Genomic DNA, 19,433 nt, shown 5'->3' on the forward strand with positions numbered 1-19,433 from the left:
ATTTACCACATTTTGGGGACACCACTTTCCTGACATCCTAGAGACTAGATAAACGCATCAAAAAATCTAAAAAAAAAAGTTTAATAAATACCTCACTTAAAATGTAATTAATTCATTAAAATAAGGGTAGGTGATAATCTGGGGACAGGTCAGGTTAACACATGTGGGGACACGGGGACAACTCCTTATATGGGCATTAACGGAAGTCCCATCTGGGGACAAAACCCTGACCAACTAGTGTATGAGCAAGTACACATGGAATGTCCAATCTGGGGACAAACCAGTGTAATCTACAGACAAAGAAAGGTCATAATATGGCCAGCTGGCCAATTCATAATGGTATTTCTGGAAGTTATATTGGTTTGTTAAAAATAGGGTGGTTTAACAAGTTAGTTCAGCTTGACTTCAAAAATGAACTTTAACTTCTTCAACTGCAAGTCATTTCAGTCCACTAAGACTGCCACAATCATATACTGCATTTAACTAATTCTTACACAATTCAGTTGCTACATTTACTGATTATTATGACCCATGAGAGACATTCGTTGAATGTGATTTAGCTGCTCTTATCAAAGTCAATCTAATATATATTATAAAGCCCTTTAAAACTAAGTTGTCACAGAGTGCTTTTACAAACACCGACCCTTATACTGACAGAGCACAAACAAGAAGATACACACAAAAAACCCATTAAACGTATACATGGTAAGGTTACTTTTAAAAGTATGTATTATGTTTGAGGTAAAGTTAAGTATCCTGTAGTTAACCAGTAATAACACATTCGGAAAGGTTAGATCAGAGCTACAATTCTTAAATTGTCTAAAATTATGAACGTTATCAGTGGAATGGAGTTTTTTTTGTCTTGTTTTGAAATGCTCTAAGAATTTAATCTTTAAGTCATTAAAAAAAAAAATCCAAGAGAAATAAAAACGACCTTGATACAAATTGAATCTACAGCCAAATTTAATCAGTACAGTATGGGTTCCGTGCTTGCCACCAGATATTACAACATATAGTTTTTATGATGCGTTTCGTCTAATGTGCCATCAGAAAATAAATTAATCAATTTAAAATTAAAATGTGAAAAGTAAAGGGGCCTGAATAAAGGCATTGAAAACTATAGGCACTCACTCTGTCGTATGGCTACTGTACAGTAAATCTACAACATTTACACCAACTCCTTATCACCTGACACAGCATTTTGCCAGCAGACTTAAAAAAAAGAAGTCCAAGCACCAAATTTACAACCAACATCGAGCCGTTTTAACTCTTTCAAAACTTAAATTACAATATAATGTTTCCAACAATGGTATTGAGACCAAAACAAAACAAAACAATATAAATCAACTAAAACGCAAAAACGGAATCAACATCCAAAATCCACCTTACTTTTTTGAGGTCTTTCTCTCGTATGCTGTGATTCTGTTTTTTATATAATACTTCACCGCCTGCCAGTCTCGTTCACCGAGGGCTTTGGGGGCTGCTGTAATGCATGCAACGCAGTCGACTTTTCCAGGAGTAACTCCCGAGTGAATAAATTTCATCATTGTCTCTTCTACAGCCGCAATCTCCACCTCACTCCACTTTCTCTTCCTAGGAACTAATGACAAGAAAATTACATTAATTGCACTGCACGTGTTGTAGGTGCAAGACTGGATTATTTTTATACTACTGTATTCTTTATGATGTTGTTGACCTTTTATAAATAAAGCAAATAAAAACTATTACTGGACAGGTTCCTTACCTGAGGTTACTTTCATGACCTCCCGTGTCCTCTCCGGAGATCCTTTAGAAACACAATCATATACATTTCTAAATCAAACTAATTACTGATAGGCTGTTCTAATTGCATTAAACATTTAACTGCCTGTTCATACATCTTACCTTCATTCGTGTTTACTGGCCTGCTGCTATTCACTCCTGAAGTGCCTGCTTGAAGGCATGATTTAATTATTTAACTAATGGAAATTACAAACATCTTAAAAAATGTGTTTACAAATCTTTACCTGTCTCACTTGACGTCACATCATGAGAATGATCTGACAGTTCGGTTTCACTCTCTATCCCAGGATCAGGCTCAACGCACTCTGAAATATAGTCTTAGTATTCAGAGATATGCACAGATTCTTCCAAAGTCACTAGGACACGCTTGACAGCTAGTTTAAACTCGATTAAGTCGATTAAGTCGTGGGGAAGTCGTGGCCTAATGGTTAGAGGGTTGGACTCCCAATCGAAGGGTTGTGAGTTCTAGTCTCGGGCCGGACGGAATCGTAGGTGGGGGGAGTGCATGATCAGTTCTCTCTCCACCTTCAATACCACGACTTAGGTGCCCTTGAGCAAGGCATCGAACCCCCAACTGCTCCCTGGGCGCCGCAGCATAAATGATGAACACTGCTCCGGGTGTGTGTTCACAGTGTGTGTTCACTGCTCTGTGTGTGTGCACTTCGGATGGGTTAAATGCAGAGCACAAATTCTGAGTATGGGTCACCATACTTGGCTGAATGTCACTTCACTTTCACTTTCATTAACAGGTTACATACCTGTTGGATTGATGCTGATCTGGTCAAGACCTTTCCCTCTGAATTCGTTAAGCCTTCCCTGCTCCATTGCCATCAATACTTTGGTGATTTTTGCCAGCTGGAGTGTTCCCTCGGGTAATCTGTAATATTTCCTGTGGATACGAATATCATGTCCCAGGAAATCAGCAAGTTGGTCCATTTCTGTGTCGTTCATGTTAAGAACTCTGGACATTGTAGAGATGTGTTTGCGCAACTTGGTGGACGATAGGGCTTTTGGACATTTAGCACCACACTCCATGGCAAAGCAGCGCAGGCAGTCTGATCCACGAAATGATGTCTCGCAGCCTGGGATTGCAAACATGTAGATGTTCTCCTTCGGAACACCGCAAACTTCACGTGTTTTAACCAGCAACTCCATGGATTTGATCATTTCCGGTGCCAAAAGTACTGCAATTTTCCTTCCGCGTTTTCCACGGATTTCTACACGACTAAAGTACTTGCATAGTGCTTGTTCAACTTCTGAGAGAGAGTCAGCAATATCACTATTTAAAGTAGATTTGTCTCGAGACTCGAATGATTGTACTGGCATCAGACAGGCTTCTCCTTGCCTTTTTCTGTTGAAGATGATCATTTGTGCAAGAGTGACTTTAGCCAGTTTTGCCCAGGTCTTGGTGTTCGGTGCATTAAAAAGTGTGCTGTAGTATTCTTGCTGTTTCTCCTTTAAATATATATGGAGTTTCTTGACATCATCTGCAAATGGCAAGATCAGTGGAGCGTTGTACCTTTTTTCTTCCAGGGTATTGTGAGCATGACATGAGATCATCTCCCTCCAGCGTGTCTGATAGATGTGTTTGAAGTCCTCTGCTTTTTGAACTTTTGTTGTGTCACCGGAGATCCTTGCATCACAACTTACAATGTCGGCAACCTTCATGAGGCTCTGACCAAGTTTGTTGGCTAGAGTTGGCACTGCTATCTTATTTGTTTCACACTGAAAGCCTGTAACAGCTTTAACTGCATTAACTGTGTGTTGGAAGTTGGCTGGATCAATGTACTCCTCAAGTGATTTGAGAGGGGACACCTGCCTTCCTTTCAAAACTAGTCTCCCTAACTCACGCATTTTCTGACGGATCAGTTCATGATCAGAACGCCGGTGTCCCATGAGGTTGTATTTCTGTTCGCCATACTTGAGGATACAATGGTCACTCTTTATGACATCTACCACTTCACCTTGTTTCATGTCACTGAGAAGTTTCCACAGTCCCTTGCTAACTCCTTCCTGCACAGGTTGCGCAAAGGCGCAAATCGATTGGGCTCGAGTTCTACCCGGTTTTGGAAGAACACCTCGAAGTGGGCACCTTTTCATATGTTTCCAAAGAAATCTTTTTTTGAAAAGTCCTTGGCAATTTGCACAATGTAAGAATTTATTTGGATTGACATTTGGAGAACTTGTTTGTTTTACATGGAACAATGACACCTTTTCCCTTTCTAATGACATCTACATTGTGTGCTCTGTCCCCCCGTTTCCTTAGTATAGTCAGTTGGAGCTTTCTTTCCTTGGAGTTCTTTGGAGATGAAATGGCCTTAGCGACTTCAGATTGATCTCCATGAACAAGTTCCAGATGCCTGGCGATTTTGGATTGTGGTTTCTCACAAAAGAGACAGTAATGTTTTTTGGTGTATCTTCTAGATCCATCGTCAGTCTTTTGACTGTGCATGACTGTAAGTGAAGTAATGGAGCTTTCCCCAGATGTGTCAGATTTAGAGTTCCGGTTTCTATGTCCCTTGTATGTTTTTCTTGTTTCATTTTTAACAGCAGGACTGGCCATGGTGGCAGAATTTTTCTTTAATATACTGCCTCCCTCTGAGCTGGTATCACTTTCACAATCAGACCCTGGCACATATTCATCCTCTGTTATTTCCATGCTGCTTAGTGAGTCTTCAGAATCATATCCAAGCATTTGTTTTTTAAACTGAAATTAATCAGAATTCAGCAAATTTAATTTCCTAAATACAATGTCTGTGTCACTGAAACAGAACTACAATATCTCCCAATGTCTGTAGAATAAAAGTATTTCCTTCTAACATCCACAAAAAAAAAAAAAAAAAAAAAAGTACAAGCAAGCATTTTTGTTACATGCACGCAGTTACTCTAGTTTAATATCTAATTGCATTAATAAATGCAAAAATAAATGCAAGTTATCAAGTATGAATGGGTTTAAAGTATCAAACAAACATTGATTTTCGTAACGGTTTAAAAGGCAACTCTTTCAGTCAATATAAAATTAATGAATTCTCCAAACTTTTATGAACTGTGGCCATCATCTATACTTTCTTACCTTGGGATTGGAGTGGGACACATTCCCATCTTCTGCAGAGCTGGAATCTGTGTCCATGTTTTGGAAAGCAACCTGTAATCAGTCAAACATGACAAATATAAAAGGTATTGAGAATTCTACACAAATTATATTAGCAACAAAGGTGTCCCCATAAAGACAGTTAAAATACAGGTCAATGTCCCCAAAAGGTATCATAAATACCCATTACTACCTATATGAGGTTAAAGTGCCAACCAAACTTTCAGGTTTGTTTAGAGGGTGTTTGTATCCATCGTTTGTGGTAAGTCGTTTAAAATGTAGAAACAGATATAATTATATTACAATTTGTCATAACTCACAAATGTAACTACGTATCGTAAATGTGCAAAAAAATCCAGTATGCCCTAACAGGGTTGGGACAAAGCCTGTAATAATGCCATCTTCACATCGTTCTGTCAAACACATTCTGATCAACATTGTTGCTGGGAAATAATTACTATAATATAATGTATACTGTGCAGCTCTGAAACTAAATTGTTATAAAAACTCTTATTACCTGTGTGTCTGTTGGTGAGGGTATCACAGAATCTTCTGCTGGTTGAGTGACTGGATGTGATTCTGGGTCCAGCTAAAAATCAATCAAAAAATTCAATGCCACAGAAAGAGTGTAGAATGATTTAACTAAAGTACAAACAAATGTAAACTGCAAAAAAAAAAAAAAGTGATCATTTTTGTTATGTGCATGCAATGATTTTGTGTTCTCTACATTTATAATTAGTAATCACTTCTCTAAAGTAATGATCCAACTTTTTTGAATTGCAATGTGATTGTATTAGAATTTAGGCATGGACCAGAATAGATTAATAATCTAGTTTAATATCTAATTGCAAAAATAAATGCAAGTTATCAAGTATGAATGGGTTTAAAGTATCAAACAAACATTGAAAGAGTTGCCTTTTAAACCGTTACGAAAATCAGTCTAGATAAAATTAATGAATTCTCCAAACTTTTATGAACTGTGGCCATCATCTATACTTTCTTACCTTGGGATTGGAGTGGGACACATTCCCATCTTCTGCAGAGCTGGAATCTGTGTCCATGTTTTGGAAAGCAACCTGTAATCAGTCAAACATGACAAATATAAAAGGTATTGAGAATTCTACACAAATTATATTAGCAACAAAGGTGTCCCCATAAAGACAGTTAAAATACAGGTCAATGTCCCCAAAAGGTATCATAAATACCCATTACTACCTATATGAGGTTAAAGTGCCAACCAAACTTTCAGGTTTGTTTAGAGGGTGTTTGTATCCATCGTTTGTGGTAAGTCGTTTAAAATGTAGAAACAGATATAATTATATTACAATTTGTCATTAATAACTGTAAATACGTATCGTAAATGTGCAAAAAATCCAGTATGCCCTAACAGGGTTGGGACAAAAGCCCTATTAGGACGGGACTAGTTTTCTAAACTACGTTTGAGTTTCAATTCTTACCACCTGACGTCTGTGATTTTCATGTACCAATTCGGACGGGACTAACATCTCTGTGTTTATTACAGAGGTGGGAGGGTCTGATTTGTGCATCACAGAGATCACGCGCTCTGTATGCATGCATTTAATTCATTCAGAATGATTGCCTTAGTATTATTACACAATAAATACTAAATGGCTAGTATAACAAAACCATGTTAATGTGTGGTTCCTTTAGTTTAACTTGTTTTCCTTTTTTTCCTCTTTTTTTTGTAGTAGGCTACACCTATGTTTAATTTTTATAAAGGTGCATATGTAATTAAAACATTATGTAACAGTGCATAAATGAACGTGAGTAATCTTACCTGATGCTGATATTACAATAGCCGGTATTAACAGTTTACATGATCTGGCTCTTGATTTTACTATTTTTTTTTTATTATTATTTATTTGCAGCTAAGCAAATCTATCAAACATCCGCGCGGTAAGAGCATCTACGGTAATTCACGTTGGCCAAAACACACAAGGAAACGCGTTGTGAAATAAAATATCACCGGCAATCACAGACATTCGCATTCGGACGGGATTAGTTTTCTCAGAGGATCACTGAGTTTGCTGAAAAACGGTAGGTAATTTGCTCTGGAATTATCACAGAGGTTGTGTGAGAAAAACACAGACGTGGCAGATTCAGACGGGATTAAAATCACCAAGTACGTCTGTGAAACACAGATTTCGCTAACGACCCCCTGTGAAACTAGTGCCGTCCGAATAGGGCTAAAGCCTGTAATAATGCCATCTTCACATCGTTCTGTCAAACACATTCTGATCAACATTGTTGCTGGGAAATAATTACTATAATATAATGTATACTGTGCAGCTCTGAAACTAAATTGTTATAAAAACTCTTATTACCTGTGTGTCTGTTGGTGAGGGTATCACAGAATCTTCTGCTGGTTGAGTGACTGGATGTGATTCTGGGTCCAGCTAAAAATCAATCAAAAAATTCAATGCCACAGAAAGAGTGTAGAATGATTTAACTAAAGTACAAACAAATGTAAAATCACTGTTGTTCCCTGTATCCCTTAAGCCCATTAATTACAAACAGTAATGTTTAAAATCTTTTCCATCAAATATATAAATAGCACTAGGTAAATCTTATTTTCAATTCATGCAAATCCTGGTTTACCTTACCCTGGGTGTTCCCAGGCTGCCTTCCGCATGATTTGATTCACGCTGCTAAGGCAGCCTGGACACCATGGACTAATTCTCCCCTGAAAAAGGGAACCAATCACAGAACGGGGAGGGATCAGCAAGACAATGATGACATCTATGCGACACATCGAAGAAGTTTCTATGGATCCAACATGGCATCAGACGCGAAATTACCTTTCGATGCAGCTTTAGATAGTGTTTTAAGTAGTTTAGAACGCAAGTTTGTAAAGAGCAACTGTTAAACAATTTCAGAAGCAAGCGCATTTGATAAGACATTCGTAGCGCCCAATAAACTGCTCTGGGCATTCGTAAACCACGCCTCAAATACGAGAAAATGAACAGGTGGTTCCCAGACCAAGTCTCGAATGACAATTGGTCTGACGTTAGCCAGGCTAGGTTTACCTATTGCATTTTTTAGAACAGAAAATATTTTACCCAAGTTCTGTCAACGTACAATAAAATGACTCACCATTTTATCCAAGTTTGCCAATTGCAGTAGGAGTAAGGTTCGCTGTCTTTGAAGAGCATTTCGCTTCTCTGCCGTAGATTCATACCGAGTTTCACACCTATTGTGGTGTGCTTTTAATTTGTCAATCCTGGCCTGCAATTGTTGAACCAAATATAACAATCAGTGTACCAGAAATTAATTTGGATTTAAGTAACCTGGAATGGTCTATTACTTCAGACAGACTGACACTAGGGATAAGATTTTCATGTTGAAAATGAATTTCTTTTGTTCTGTACACCAGTACTTTGAAACAATATAATGAAAATACATCACAAACCTTTTAAATGCAAATATGACAGAGTGCCAGCAAAAAAAATGCAGGTTTGGAAACCAGACTTGTCTTTGTTACGGTCATGTGGTATGGATTAGTTATTCGACTAAAGTCAAAACACCATGTATCCACATTGTCTTTGTGTAATTTCAAATTTAAAGTACAGAATATGAGAAATGCTTTATTGTCCATACTTATGTGGGCCAATATTATGCTTGAAGTATTAATATAGCAACAAATAGATGTAGTAGTGACGTTTTTGGGCTATGCAAAAGTATAATTCAATGTTCATTTGACTTTGGAACCAGACACTGGAAACTTTGACAATCATGAATGCATAGTGCAGATCCACAGACTGACCCAGTCTGGGGCACTTATGCACTTACCTTCGAGCGCTCCCTCTGCAAATTATCATCTGCAAGAACAACATCATTTGTTAGTCCTTATTTATACTTTTCACTTCCCTTACACATTAACTAATCAATCAGTCTAGAGTTTGAGACCTGCAACACTGATATGTGTGATGGGGTGGGGGGCAGTTGCTTTTACCTGAGACGGGCATGTTGAACAGGGTGTCCGTGCCAGTGAAGTGTGTTTTGGGGGCTAGGAGAGGAAACCACACAGATGGCAACAAGTGAAATATAGTAAGAGGGCATTTACACTGAGAAAAACACGGGACATCCTTGCAGAGGAGGATAGGTATTGATCAGACAGCACCACTGCATTTATTCTGCATATGTGGTTCTAATCTTTGTAATATAGGCATGTAATTCAATCATTTTTAATAGATGCATGAGTGCAACAAGTTAAATTTACTTTTTGCTACAACTTCGTATGTTCTAATTGGGTGTACACAATGGGAGCATACAATAGATAAATCCAAAACAGAATCCACTGTGACATCTGACCTAATGCAATTCATTAAAACTATGGAAATAAAGGTATTTCCATAAATAAAAACCAGTTGATGTGATCAAACCTGGCATAGGAAGTGTATCTCATAAAAACAAATTTGCCTGAACAATTAAAGAGCAGCGTTTCAGGAAAGGGTTTTAGAATTGTAGTGGTCTATACCTGTGTCAGCAGGCTGTGAGTCTGCAGTTGTGACTGTGGTGAGTTCAGTCCCTACTGAATCAGCATGTACTATAGCAGCAGCAGACTTTATACTCCCAATCTACAAAGGGAAATGTTACAAGTTGTAATGTGCAATTCCATAGTCCACACCTAAAAGTTCAACAGCTGCTCCACAACAACTCACATGTATCTTTGCATTTGATAAGATTTAAACCGTATGCGCTTAATAAATTCCTACCTCAGGTTTCACGCTAGGTAGTACATCCTTGTTAACCTGCTAAGTAAACCAAGATAGAACAACAAATTGCATGAAATATAAACTCTTCTCCAGGTAGGTGGCATATTGGATATAGAAACAAAAAGGTAACTCACCTGTGCTCTCCATGCCCAGTTTGAGTCACCGTAGTTGTAAGTCAACTCTTCTCCAGCTGTAATATCTCTAACCGCGAAGAGACACAAGTGTGGGGTCTCATTTACTATTATGGTTTTCATTTTGCAATTAGGTCGTCTGTGGTCATCATTAACGAGTCTCCCAAGGGAGGAGTCCTCTTCACATGCATCAATGCTGTATAGAAACATTTCTTTCATTAATATGTATTAGCACAGAGGTTTGACTATGAAGAGGCAGTATTTGGTTAATTTAAATTATATGAGCAGGATATACCAATGAATACAATTCTATAAGCGACTATTGTATGGAATAATGTATTTGTAAAAGCAAACTGGACAAATGACTCACACCATGTTTTTTGCCTTTTCTGAAAATAGGGTTTCACATGAGCCTAGCTGTTTTTAATACAAATAATGACTAGTTCAAGTAACCAGTGCAGTGAAGAGCAGATGACTCACTAAGAAGTGAAGGGCATATAAGGTGCAGTGGAGGTGCAGTGGAGGGCAGATAAGGTGCAGTGGAGGTGCAGTGGAGGGCAGATAAGGTGCAGTGGAGGGCAGATAAGGTGCAGTGGACGTGCAGTGGAGGGCAGATAAGGTGCAGTGGACGTGCAGTGGAGGGCAGATAAGGTGCAGTGGAGGGCAGATAAGGTGCAGTGGACGTGCAGTGGAGGGCAGATAAGGTGCAGTGGAGGTGCAGTGGAGGGCAGATAAGGTGCAGTGGACGTGCAGTGGAGGGCAGATAAGGTGCAGTGGAGGTGCAGTGGAGGGCAGATAAGGTGCAGTGGAGGGCAGATAAGGTGCAGTGGAGGTGCAGTGGAGGGCAGATAAGGTGCAGTGGAGGTGCAGTGGAGGGCAGATAAGGTGCAGTGGAGGTGCAGTGGAGGGCAGATAAGGTGCAGTGGAGGGCAGATAAGGTGCAGTGAAGGTGCAGTGGAGGGCAGATAAGGTGCAGTGGAGGGCAGATAAGGTGCAATGGAGGGCAGATAAGGTGCACTGAAGGTGCAGTGGAGGGCAGATAAGGTGCACTGAAGGTGCAGTGGAGGGCAGATAAGGTGCAGTGAAGGTGACAAAGGCACTAACATAAAGAGAACAACTCTAGATTTTAGACATGGCCCTTGCATTGTAAAGTTGCTACATAGCCACTTCATCTACTTACCACCATGTTTTACTCTTCCACTGAAAATCAAAAAGAAAAACCTTCGCAGACTCATTGTACTCAGTTTGGAGCTCTGCCTGCTGCGGTGACAGTAGTTTTCCTCGGTACTCCACTACAAAGTCGCCTCTGTATATGAGTTCAGTGGCAAAAACACCTCGGCCTATGACAAAAGAAAAATATGATTAAATTAGCAGTTGGTTGCTCAGTGGTAGAGTGCATGCTTTGGGTGTACGACGTCCTGGGTTCAAATCCCAGCTGATCCCCAGGTCGCCGTTGCAAATGAGAAATTGTTCTCAATCGGCCTACCTGGTTAAATAAAAGGTAAAAAAAAAAAAAAAAAAAGGCTTTTTTTTATTGATAATGTTTATTTCATTCATGGATATTTTCCAACAAAACTTACTTCATCCTCACATATTTAATTTATAAAACCATGATGAAAAGTATGAAGAATCTTTTTTCCTGCCCCCTTAACAATAAAAAAAACAACAACAACAACGTCAATGCATGACGATAACAAATGAAACAAACTAGAAACCAAAACATCAACCTAAAACAGATTCCAAAGCAAAAGCAAACCATCATCACAACCATCATCATCAATTTCTATAAGTGTTCATACAAATCCATTGTTTTCTCTTTAAATATTAATATATTTTTGCATTGCTTTAGTTAATTTTGTAGAGAATTCCAAACTTTCACTCCCACCACTGAAGTACACATTTGTTTTGCTGTTGTCCTTACAGTTTGATACCTAAAATGTCCCTTTCTTCTTCCTTCATTTTCTATAACATACCTGCCAAACTTGAAGAAATTTACGAGTACTACCCCCCCCCCACCACCACACACGCGCACGAACCTTACAGCCCACCGCCAATGTATGCTCCACCATTGCACACACATCTGTGAGAAACCTATGAGATACCGAACACTATAATACATATTATACACATAATATCCTTTCACCAATTAAGATTTATTAGTTACTCCATAACATATACAAGTAGACCATAAATGTTATACAATTTCTGCAATCACTCCGGACATTTTGTACTGGAGGCATAGCCCATGGAAACTTCTTCCACCTGAAAATCTTGTCAGAAATAAAAGTAAACTGAGGACATTCTTTCTAAATAAATACATCAAACATTAAATAAATGTGCAAAACCAGCAGTTATCAATATCAAAATCAGTTTGCTAAAAACAAACAACATTTTTTTTTTATAAATTTCCATGCAAAGTGTTTAAACTTTTGCATTGTTTAACCTGTTAAAGGTTGCAGATTTGGCTTTTTTTTAGTAGTGCACCACTGAAAGTCTCTTTGTAACAAATGCTGCCTTTGGAGGCAAGCATGACTTTTCTTGTCACCAGAGAACTAAACATCTCTGGTCTCATATTAATAGATTATTATTAATGTTGAAAAGAGCTGAGAATATTTTTTTTTCAGGTTTTTTCGGGGGAATTAATTTAAAAAACAGCATTGTTTGTTACATTTGTTACAGTTACATTTATTTGTTCAATTTATATTATTTACATCAAGCTTTTGAATGGTATAATATTGCAATATTGTTATTGAAACTTCATAATGTTTAATTTGATTATACATTTAGTCAGGATTTATAGTTTGGAAAAAGTCTAGCTAGTAAAATGTTTATACGTTATATGAAAATTAGTACAAGTATATAAATAAATAGTAAGAGACTTACTCATGTTTATGATCTCTGCTGAATAAAGTGCTTCATTCTTTTTTTCTGAGGAAATCCAAATCTCAAATACTCAACCACATCACATTTTGGGGTGACTTATATCTTATTCCTCTCATCGCGAAGCAAACAGTAAAATAAAAACTTTATTTAACATTAGAATCTGAATAGAGCGTTCAGCGCGGGAGCGTGGTCGAATTAGAAGGTAATGAAGGGAGATGTGAAAAACGGACAAGACATCCCGTTGTTTTCATACAGATTACTTTATCACAGAATATTTTTTTTCGGCGGTACTTGTTTAGTTTAAAAGTAGCCATGTCAAGCTTTCTATAGATCTCTCTCTCATGTCTCTTCATTGAGTTACAGTTCATTTTAATGACGTGTTTGTAAGATCAGCGCACACAAAGGCTGCAGACAACACACCTTGTTTGTTATCTTTATTTTATGGGCACAAAGTTTTGTTATTATGTCTGTATACAAATAAAAGTAGACCCTTTACAGATTCGATTTTGCTCTTATCTGTACGATCAAAACTGAAAGCGTAATTTAAGTTCTTTTCGAGGTTATCGGGAGAAAATGACTCGAGGGTTGAACAGAATTCAAAACGAAAGAAAACGGACTGCTCTCTGCTTATGTAACGTTAATCCGTATGAAATGTGCATTTCTCTGACGCGTTCACTACTGCGAAGATCGCGAGACTGCATCGTCAACTTTATCTTTGCAGTCGACACGACATTGATACAGAAAACACTTGTTTATCAATAATTATATTATTTAAATATCCATAATCATTACTTTTGCCGGTTCTTTGTGACAGCTTTTAGGTGCGTTATTCGCAGGGCCACCCTTACATGTTAGCCTAAATGGAAGCGTGAACTGAACTGAGCTCGTCACAGCTGGACTGCTTGTTATGATGTCATGTCAAGGTCACTTTTAATGTTCATAAATTCAATTAGGCTAAACATAGCCTAACTGTTACCTTTATCTTACGTTAATCAGCACCTGGCCTGTCTAAAACTTCTAGATTTCAAGCCATTCCACCACTTTTCTAACTGCAAACTAAGCTTGTGGATAGGAGGGGCAGGTGGGCGGTGGGTTAACATGCAGCGCTCTGATTGGCCGACAGCTTTTCACTCCACTTACACGCTGTGGATCAGCGGCAGAATCAGCGTCATAGATTGCATAGAAACTGAAATCGGCGAAATGCGAGAAGCAACAAAATGCGTACCTAGAGAGCAGCGAATCGTACAAGCGTACTTATGGGTCAAAATGCATGCAGAGTACGAAAAATGCGTACATGTTGGCAGGTCTGCTATAAGGACAAACAAGTGAATTTCTGGCGCTGTTGTCAACTCTGGAGTTGCAGACCGCCCTCTGGTGGGCAAACTATGCAACACTCATAACATGAGTGAAGCATGAGACTCCGTTTCTCATGTTCCATCGGCCGTTATAAACGCCGATGCCGATTTAAATGGAATTAGCTTTTATCGGCCGATAATATCGGCCGGCCGATATATCGGTCGGGCTCTAATATATATATATAACTTTAGTAACACTTTACAATAAGATTCCATTCATAAACATTATGTTAACATGAACAATATTTATATAGCATTCATTCATGTCAGTTAATATTCCAAACTTAAACATTAAAACATTGTTTTATTGTGATTTTTTTCCAAGCACATTTTACCAATTCCAAACCATATCAATCTTAATAACTACCATTATTTTTTATTTAATCATTTATGAGTGCTATACAATAGTCCAGGAAAGCTGGAAGAGAAAAACAGGTCAAGAAGAACTGACAAAAAGAATTGCAAAATAATTAGGAAATAATGTGAAGATTAATTTTTAGTCAATTCTGCAAGACAGACTTTCAGGAAAGGAGGTGGAATAAAAATGAGCTCCTAAATCTTAATCCTCAAACCATCGAACAAGAGGAGGTGGTGCTGGTCCTTCACGAGTCACTCTAATCTGTTCATAAAGCCTATATATAAAGCCTTAATATATAGTATTTCACAATACTTCATGGTATTCTAATTAAATCATTTTTTGGAATCTTAAGTCTCTCAGAGCCTGACACCGAGTAATTCTGGAGACTCCAGGAAAGTGGCAGTTCTGTAAAATGTTGGCGCTGGAGACTAAATGCTCCCTGATAGTTTCATACCTAATTCACTTAACACACACACACACACACACACACACTACCCGCAGTGACAGAGGGACAGAGTGACATCAGATGTATGATAGTTTTTTAATTTTCTATCATCCATATAGTGTTGTATAGTCATGAAACTATGCATATTTCCTCAGAATGACTTGTCTTCTATGTGTACATTTTTTTGAAGTGTTTAGAAGCTGCACTTTAAAAAAATAAAAGACATTTACTGGTTCCTTTTTTACTGTTATTTCAAAAAATCACCACGACAAAACCATTCAAGCTATCCAAAATTCATTCACACCTGTTCTGTAAGATAAATTCTTTAAACAGTGGTAAAAGAGGATGTGGTGCTGAACCTTCAAGAGTCACTTAAAACGTATCTGTCCATAAAGCCTATAAATAATTATTTCTTAATATACAGTTCACAATACTTCAGCATGTTATTCTAATTAAGTGAGCGTCATTTTATCAGTAAAATACATGAAATTCATATTATTTTTTTTTGAAAGATTTCTATAAATGATTTAAATCATACTCGTTTCTACAATAATTATTTAAAAGTAATCCTATAGCTCCCTCTGGTGGCCATTATTGGTACTAAGAATTGCAAGCTTGATTTATAAGTTATGATAGTTTTAATTTTATGCTGGCTCTTGAAAATGATAAATGATGACTTCTACTTATGTAAAAAATTATGAAGAGTTAGAATGAAAAATTTTAAAGATATAGTAAAATAACTATTGTATTTTTTATATTACTTTAATAAATCTCTATGGCAACACCATTTAAGCTATCCTAAACCCATTCACAATTTAACATCTCAGTATATTGGCATCATGTTGAAAAAGGAGTATGGAGTAGTATGAGGAGGAGTATGAATTCATTTACAGGCTGATTTTATCATAAATCCACAATAAAATTTCTGAGTTCTGTATCAATCTGTGTTGTTGTTTGTTTATTTTTATCTTTTATTTTTCATAGGAAGATAACTTACTCTCCTTTTTAATAAATGTGCTTATAAACCAAGGACAAGCTATTTATAGCTGTATTTATAAACTGCTTACTACTGACTATTAATATTGGGACAAGGCTTTATAAAGCATGAACTGACTATTTAATAATGAGTGCAGTTATTATAAAGTGTTATCAATGCATTTGCTAATGTTAACAAGTTAGTGATTATTTTACAGTGTTATCAAATCCTTAAATGACTCATAAGCATTTGTGAAAGTTCTGCTTGCATTACAGCTTAGTATTGATCTGTGAGCTGAACAGATTTACTGTTACATCCATGAGATTATGTAAATTCAAATAAATATAATGTCACAGGATGTCATAGGTCAGTATCAAATGAGTTTGAAATTATTATTTGCAGCACAAATAAGTGGCTAAATTTATTTTTGTTTTTATAATTGTAATACACAAACTATGAAATTATACAAAATGTATAAAAAGGTAAATAAATAAATACGCACACATTAAAAAAGCAGCCAAGTCGAATGAGTTTCCTTTTTTATATAGATTAAAATTGAAGACAGAAGCAAGTGGTAAATGTGGTCACTTTAATATTCAAATCCAGTAGATCCAGTTTATGTTCACGTGGCTGTTTTCGTTTATATTAGCCAATCTATTACGTATTTTGAAATAATCTTGTCCGTGATGTGTTCGTTCGTACGACGAAAGCCAGAATCCTGCAGCTCAAGAGATATATGTTATTCTGCCAGTCGCGCTTTCAAATAGTCTTGCACACTTAAACTGGTCACAAACACCTGCATTTACCTCTTGTTGTGTTACAGTGGGTTTATTGTGTGCATTTGTGGTAATATTTTATTTAAAAAAGCTCTTAAACAAGAATAAATTCGTTTGTTTTGAGCTCGACACTGTACGCGTTGATCGGAGGCGGTGATTTCAGATAGGCAGCCACAAATATTTAATTTTCACACAAACAGTTCAAAAACATCTGAATTTAGCTCTTGGTGTGTTCTAATTGGTTGATTGTGTGATATCGCTGTAATAATTTATTTTTAAAAGCTTTAAAACAGGAATAAATTCGTTTTCTCTGAGCTCTTTACTCCAGACGCTCGTGATCACAGCGGTGATTCATCTCTCCTATTTCTCACGTATCTCTGGCCAGAAATAATTTATCCATGAGCCCTGAACCGGTAATAATCAGATATGTTGGTTTAGCTTGTCAGTGTGAATTAAATCTAAGTATTTATTTGTATTTTTAACCGATTTAAAAGTGAAAGTAAAAGTTCGGGAATTGAACCTGTAGGGGCGCTATTTCTCTCAGACAATGGAAGTCTAAGCACATATACTCAAAGAGAGGGACAGAGTGAGATGAGATGTCTGACAGTTTTTTAATTTTCTGTTATCCATACAGTGTTGTAAAGTCGTTAAACTATGCATATTTCCTCAGAATGACTTTTCATCTGTATGAAAAAATCTTTGACGTGTTTGGAAGCTGCAATTTAAAAATACAATAATGATTCCCTTTGTAAGGTCATTTAAAAAAATCACCACGGCAAAACCATTCAAGCTATCCAAAATCCATTCACAATTTAAGTTCCTATCAGAAATACTGATGTGTGTTCAGAGTTTTGTGAAATTCTAAGTATGTTATTTGCCTCAAAATCACCTGAGAAGTATTCCAGTTTGACATGTTGCCACGGCAACAATTTTTTAGATATCAATATCCCCCTTGCAGATTTATATCGGCTGTGTTTTAACATTATTCTGATGAAGTTTGAAGCAAATCGAGTAATAATAAGATGCTGAATTCAAATCATTTTGAAAATGACACACTTCCTTCTGCCAGTTGGTGGCGCTATAACTTTGACTCCTAATAGTCACATATATGCGATCGACATCATACAACGAATAATCTGATGAAGTTTGATTAAAATCAGGAAATGTATGTGGACGGTATTAGACACTTCCTGTTTCTCATTTCTCGCCATAATTTCAACGCCTCGCCACGAGCAAACCGTTCGAGATATCAAAAATCCCCTGGCAATTTTTCATCCCCAGTGTCTTGAGATCATGTTGACCGAGTTTGGCGGCAATCGAGAAAAAAACCTATGACAAGTATTTCAAATTCCAGAGCATGCGCTTTTTACATAACTCTAAATAGCTGACTTCCTGTTGGGTGGAGCCTATGACATGCAATACGAAAGTTGTTCGGCACGATGAGATCTATATGTGTACTGAGTTTCATATGAATATGTGCAAGTGTGTGTGAGCTATACATCAACATTTCTGACTGTGTTCCAGGGGGCGCCGTAGAGCCCCTGTGCCACGCCCGGGTCCCAGCCTCTGCAGGCTCCTAAAGGCCACAGATTCCAAAGTGTGCGCAAATTTCCAAGAGTTTTTGAGTATGTTAAGGACCCCAAAAGCCCCCACAACTTTGACGAAAAATTTGAATACTAAACCCTAAATAGCCAACTTCCTGTTGGGCAGAGCCTATGATATGCAATACAAAAGTTGTTTGGATTGATGAGATTTATATGTGTACCGAGTTTCATACGTCTACGAGCAAGAATGTATGATATATGGCCCTCCATATTCCAGGGGGCGCTGTAGAGCCCCTGTGCCACGCCCGTTTATCAGTCTCTGCCCGGCCCTAATGGCCGCAGGTTCCAATCTGTGTGCCAATTTTCAAGACTTTTTAAGCACGTTAAGGGCCCCAAAAGCCCCCGAGACGTTGGAAAAAAAAAAAATAAAATAATAATAATAATAATAATAATAATAAAAAATAATCCTAAGGAAAACAATAGGCCTCTCGCCCTTTGGGCTTGAGCCCTAATAATAAGAATAATCCTTAGAAGAACAATAGGGCTCTTCGCCCCTTCGGGCTTGAGCCCTAATAATAATAAACGAAGCAGATACAATAGGGTCCTCACACCTTCGGTGCTCGGGCCCTAATAATAAATATAGCTGCAAGCAGCGATGGTGGGCTCAAGCCACCAGTGCCATCGCCACCCCGGTGGCATCAGGTAAACTGTGCCCAGCGGGCACATGCATTCACAATATCCCTCTGGCAGTGAGGTTTTAAAGGATATGGCAGTTAAAGGGTTAATCCGAATCATCTAGACTTTAAAATCACATTCACAGAACAATATATATATATTAGAGCCCGACCGATATGGATTTTTGGGGGCCGATGCCGATGCCGATATTAACTCGAAAAGAGCCGATTTATAAGCCGATATTTTGATTTTGAAAATAAACTGGATATTAGACCCATTTCCTATAAACTGCACTTACACAACATTCAATAGCAAAATATCTGCCTGTTCTATGTATGTGGGCTGTATAAACCATTTTCCAGAAGAGATTTATGTAAAAAAAAAAAAGAAAAAAAAAAGCCTTAGATTACAGTCTCAATGACTAAACAATTGCACATCAAAAGTATATATTTTTTAATGATCAAAAAACAGTCTGGTTTTAAACATTTAACACTTTTACTTTCTTCCAGTTGAAGCTGGTTTTAACAGTCTGTGTGTGTACTGTAAATAAATTATAATACTAAAGTTAAAGTATTTGCAGAAGTAGTCCCACACTGCTACAGCATTCACCTTTTTTTAGGTATCTGTAGGGCAGAAAGAGAGACAGAGAAAGAATAAGCATGTTTATTAATAATATCACCA

General features: G+C 37.4%; 2 protein-coding genes across 3 annotated transcripts; both read right to left on the reverse strand.

The window, feature by feature from the left end:
* Positions 1–254: 254 nt before the first annotated feature.
* Positions 255–3,969, reverse strand: LOC113098312 (uncharacterized). 2 transcript variants are annotated; one of them, XM_026263342.1, is made up of 4 exons: positions 2,541–3,969; positions 2,007–2,087; positions 1,885–1,929; positions 255–1,786 (listed from the first exon to the last, which is right to left on the reverse strand). In XM_026263342.1, the coding sequence occupies exons 1-4, from the start codon at positions 3,880–3,882 to the stop codon at positions 1,725–1,727; spliced, it is 1,530 nt and encodes a 509-aa protein (XP_026119127.1). In that variant the 5' UTR covers positions 3,883–3,969; the 3' UTR covers positions 255–1,724. The 2 variants fall into 2 exon arrangements, with proteins under 2 accessions (XP_026119127.1, XP_026119126.1); XM_026263341.1 differs by having other exon boundaries at positions 1,885–1,932.
* Positions 3,941–11,111, reverse strand: LOC113098313 (uncharacterized). Its single transcript, XM_026263343.1, has 12 exons — positions 10,921–11,111; positions 9,744–9,936; positions 9,610–9,645; positions 9,372–9,471; positions 8,847–8,900; positions 8,684–8,712; positions 7,988–8,119; positions 7,219–7,290; positions 5,878–5,949; positions 5,391–5,462; positions 4,856–4,927; positions 3,941–4,489 (listed from the first exon to the last, which is right to left on the reverse strand). The coding sequence occupies exons 2-12, from the start codon at positions 9,861–9,863 to the stop codon at positions 3,941–3,943; spliced, it is 1,308 nt and encodes a 435-aa protein (XP_026119128.1). The 5' UTR covers positions 9,864–9,936; positions 10,921–11,111.
* Positions 11,112–19,433: the final 8,322 nt, after the last annotated feature.

The sequence above is a fragment of the Carassius auratus genome, unplaced genomic scaffold, assembly GCF_003368295.1.
Source record: "Carassius auratus strain Wakin unplaced genomic scaffold, ASM336829v1 scaf_tig00216507, whole genome shotgun sequence".
Classification (NCBI taxonomy): Eukaryota; Metazoa; Chordata; class Actinopteri; order Cypriniformes; family Cyprinidae; genus Carassius; species Carassius auratus.

Coding starts and splice junctions, on each gene's coding strand:
- LOC113098313 (XM_026263343.1), bottom strand. CDS start 9,863: ATGAAAACCATAATAGTAAATGAGACCCCACACTTGTGTCTCTTCGCG. Junction 9,646..9,743: donor ACTGGGCATGGAGAGCACAG/GTGAGTTACCTT, acceptor TTTACTTAGCAG/GTTAACAAGGATGTACTACC. Junction 8,901..9,371: donor CTCACAGCCTGCTGACACAG/GTATAGACCACT, acceptor TTCCTCTCCTAG/CCCCCAAAACACACTTCACT.
- LOC113098312 (XM_026263341.1), bottom strand. CDS start 3,882: ATGAAAAGGTGCCCACTTCGAGGTGTTCTTCCAAAACCGGGTAGAACT. Junction 2,088..2,540: donor GATCAGCATCAATCCAACAG/GTATGTAACCTG, acceptor ACTATATTTCAG/AGTGCGTTGAGCCTGATCCT. Junction 1,787..1,884: donor GCCAGTAAACACGAATGAAG/GTAAGATGTATG, acceptor GTGTTTCTAAAG/GATCTCCGGAGAGGACACGG.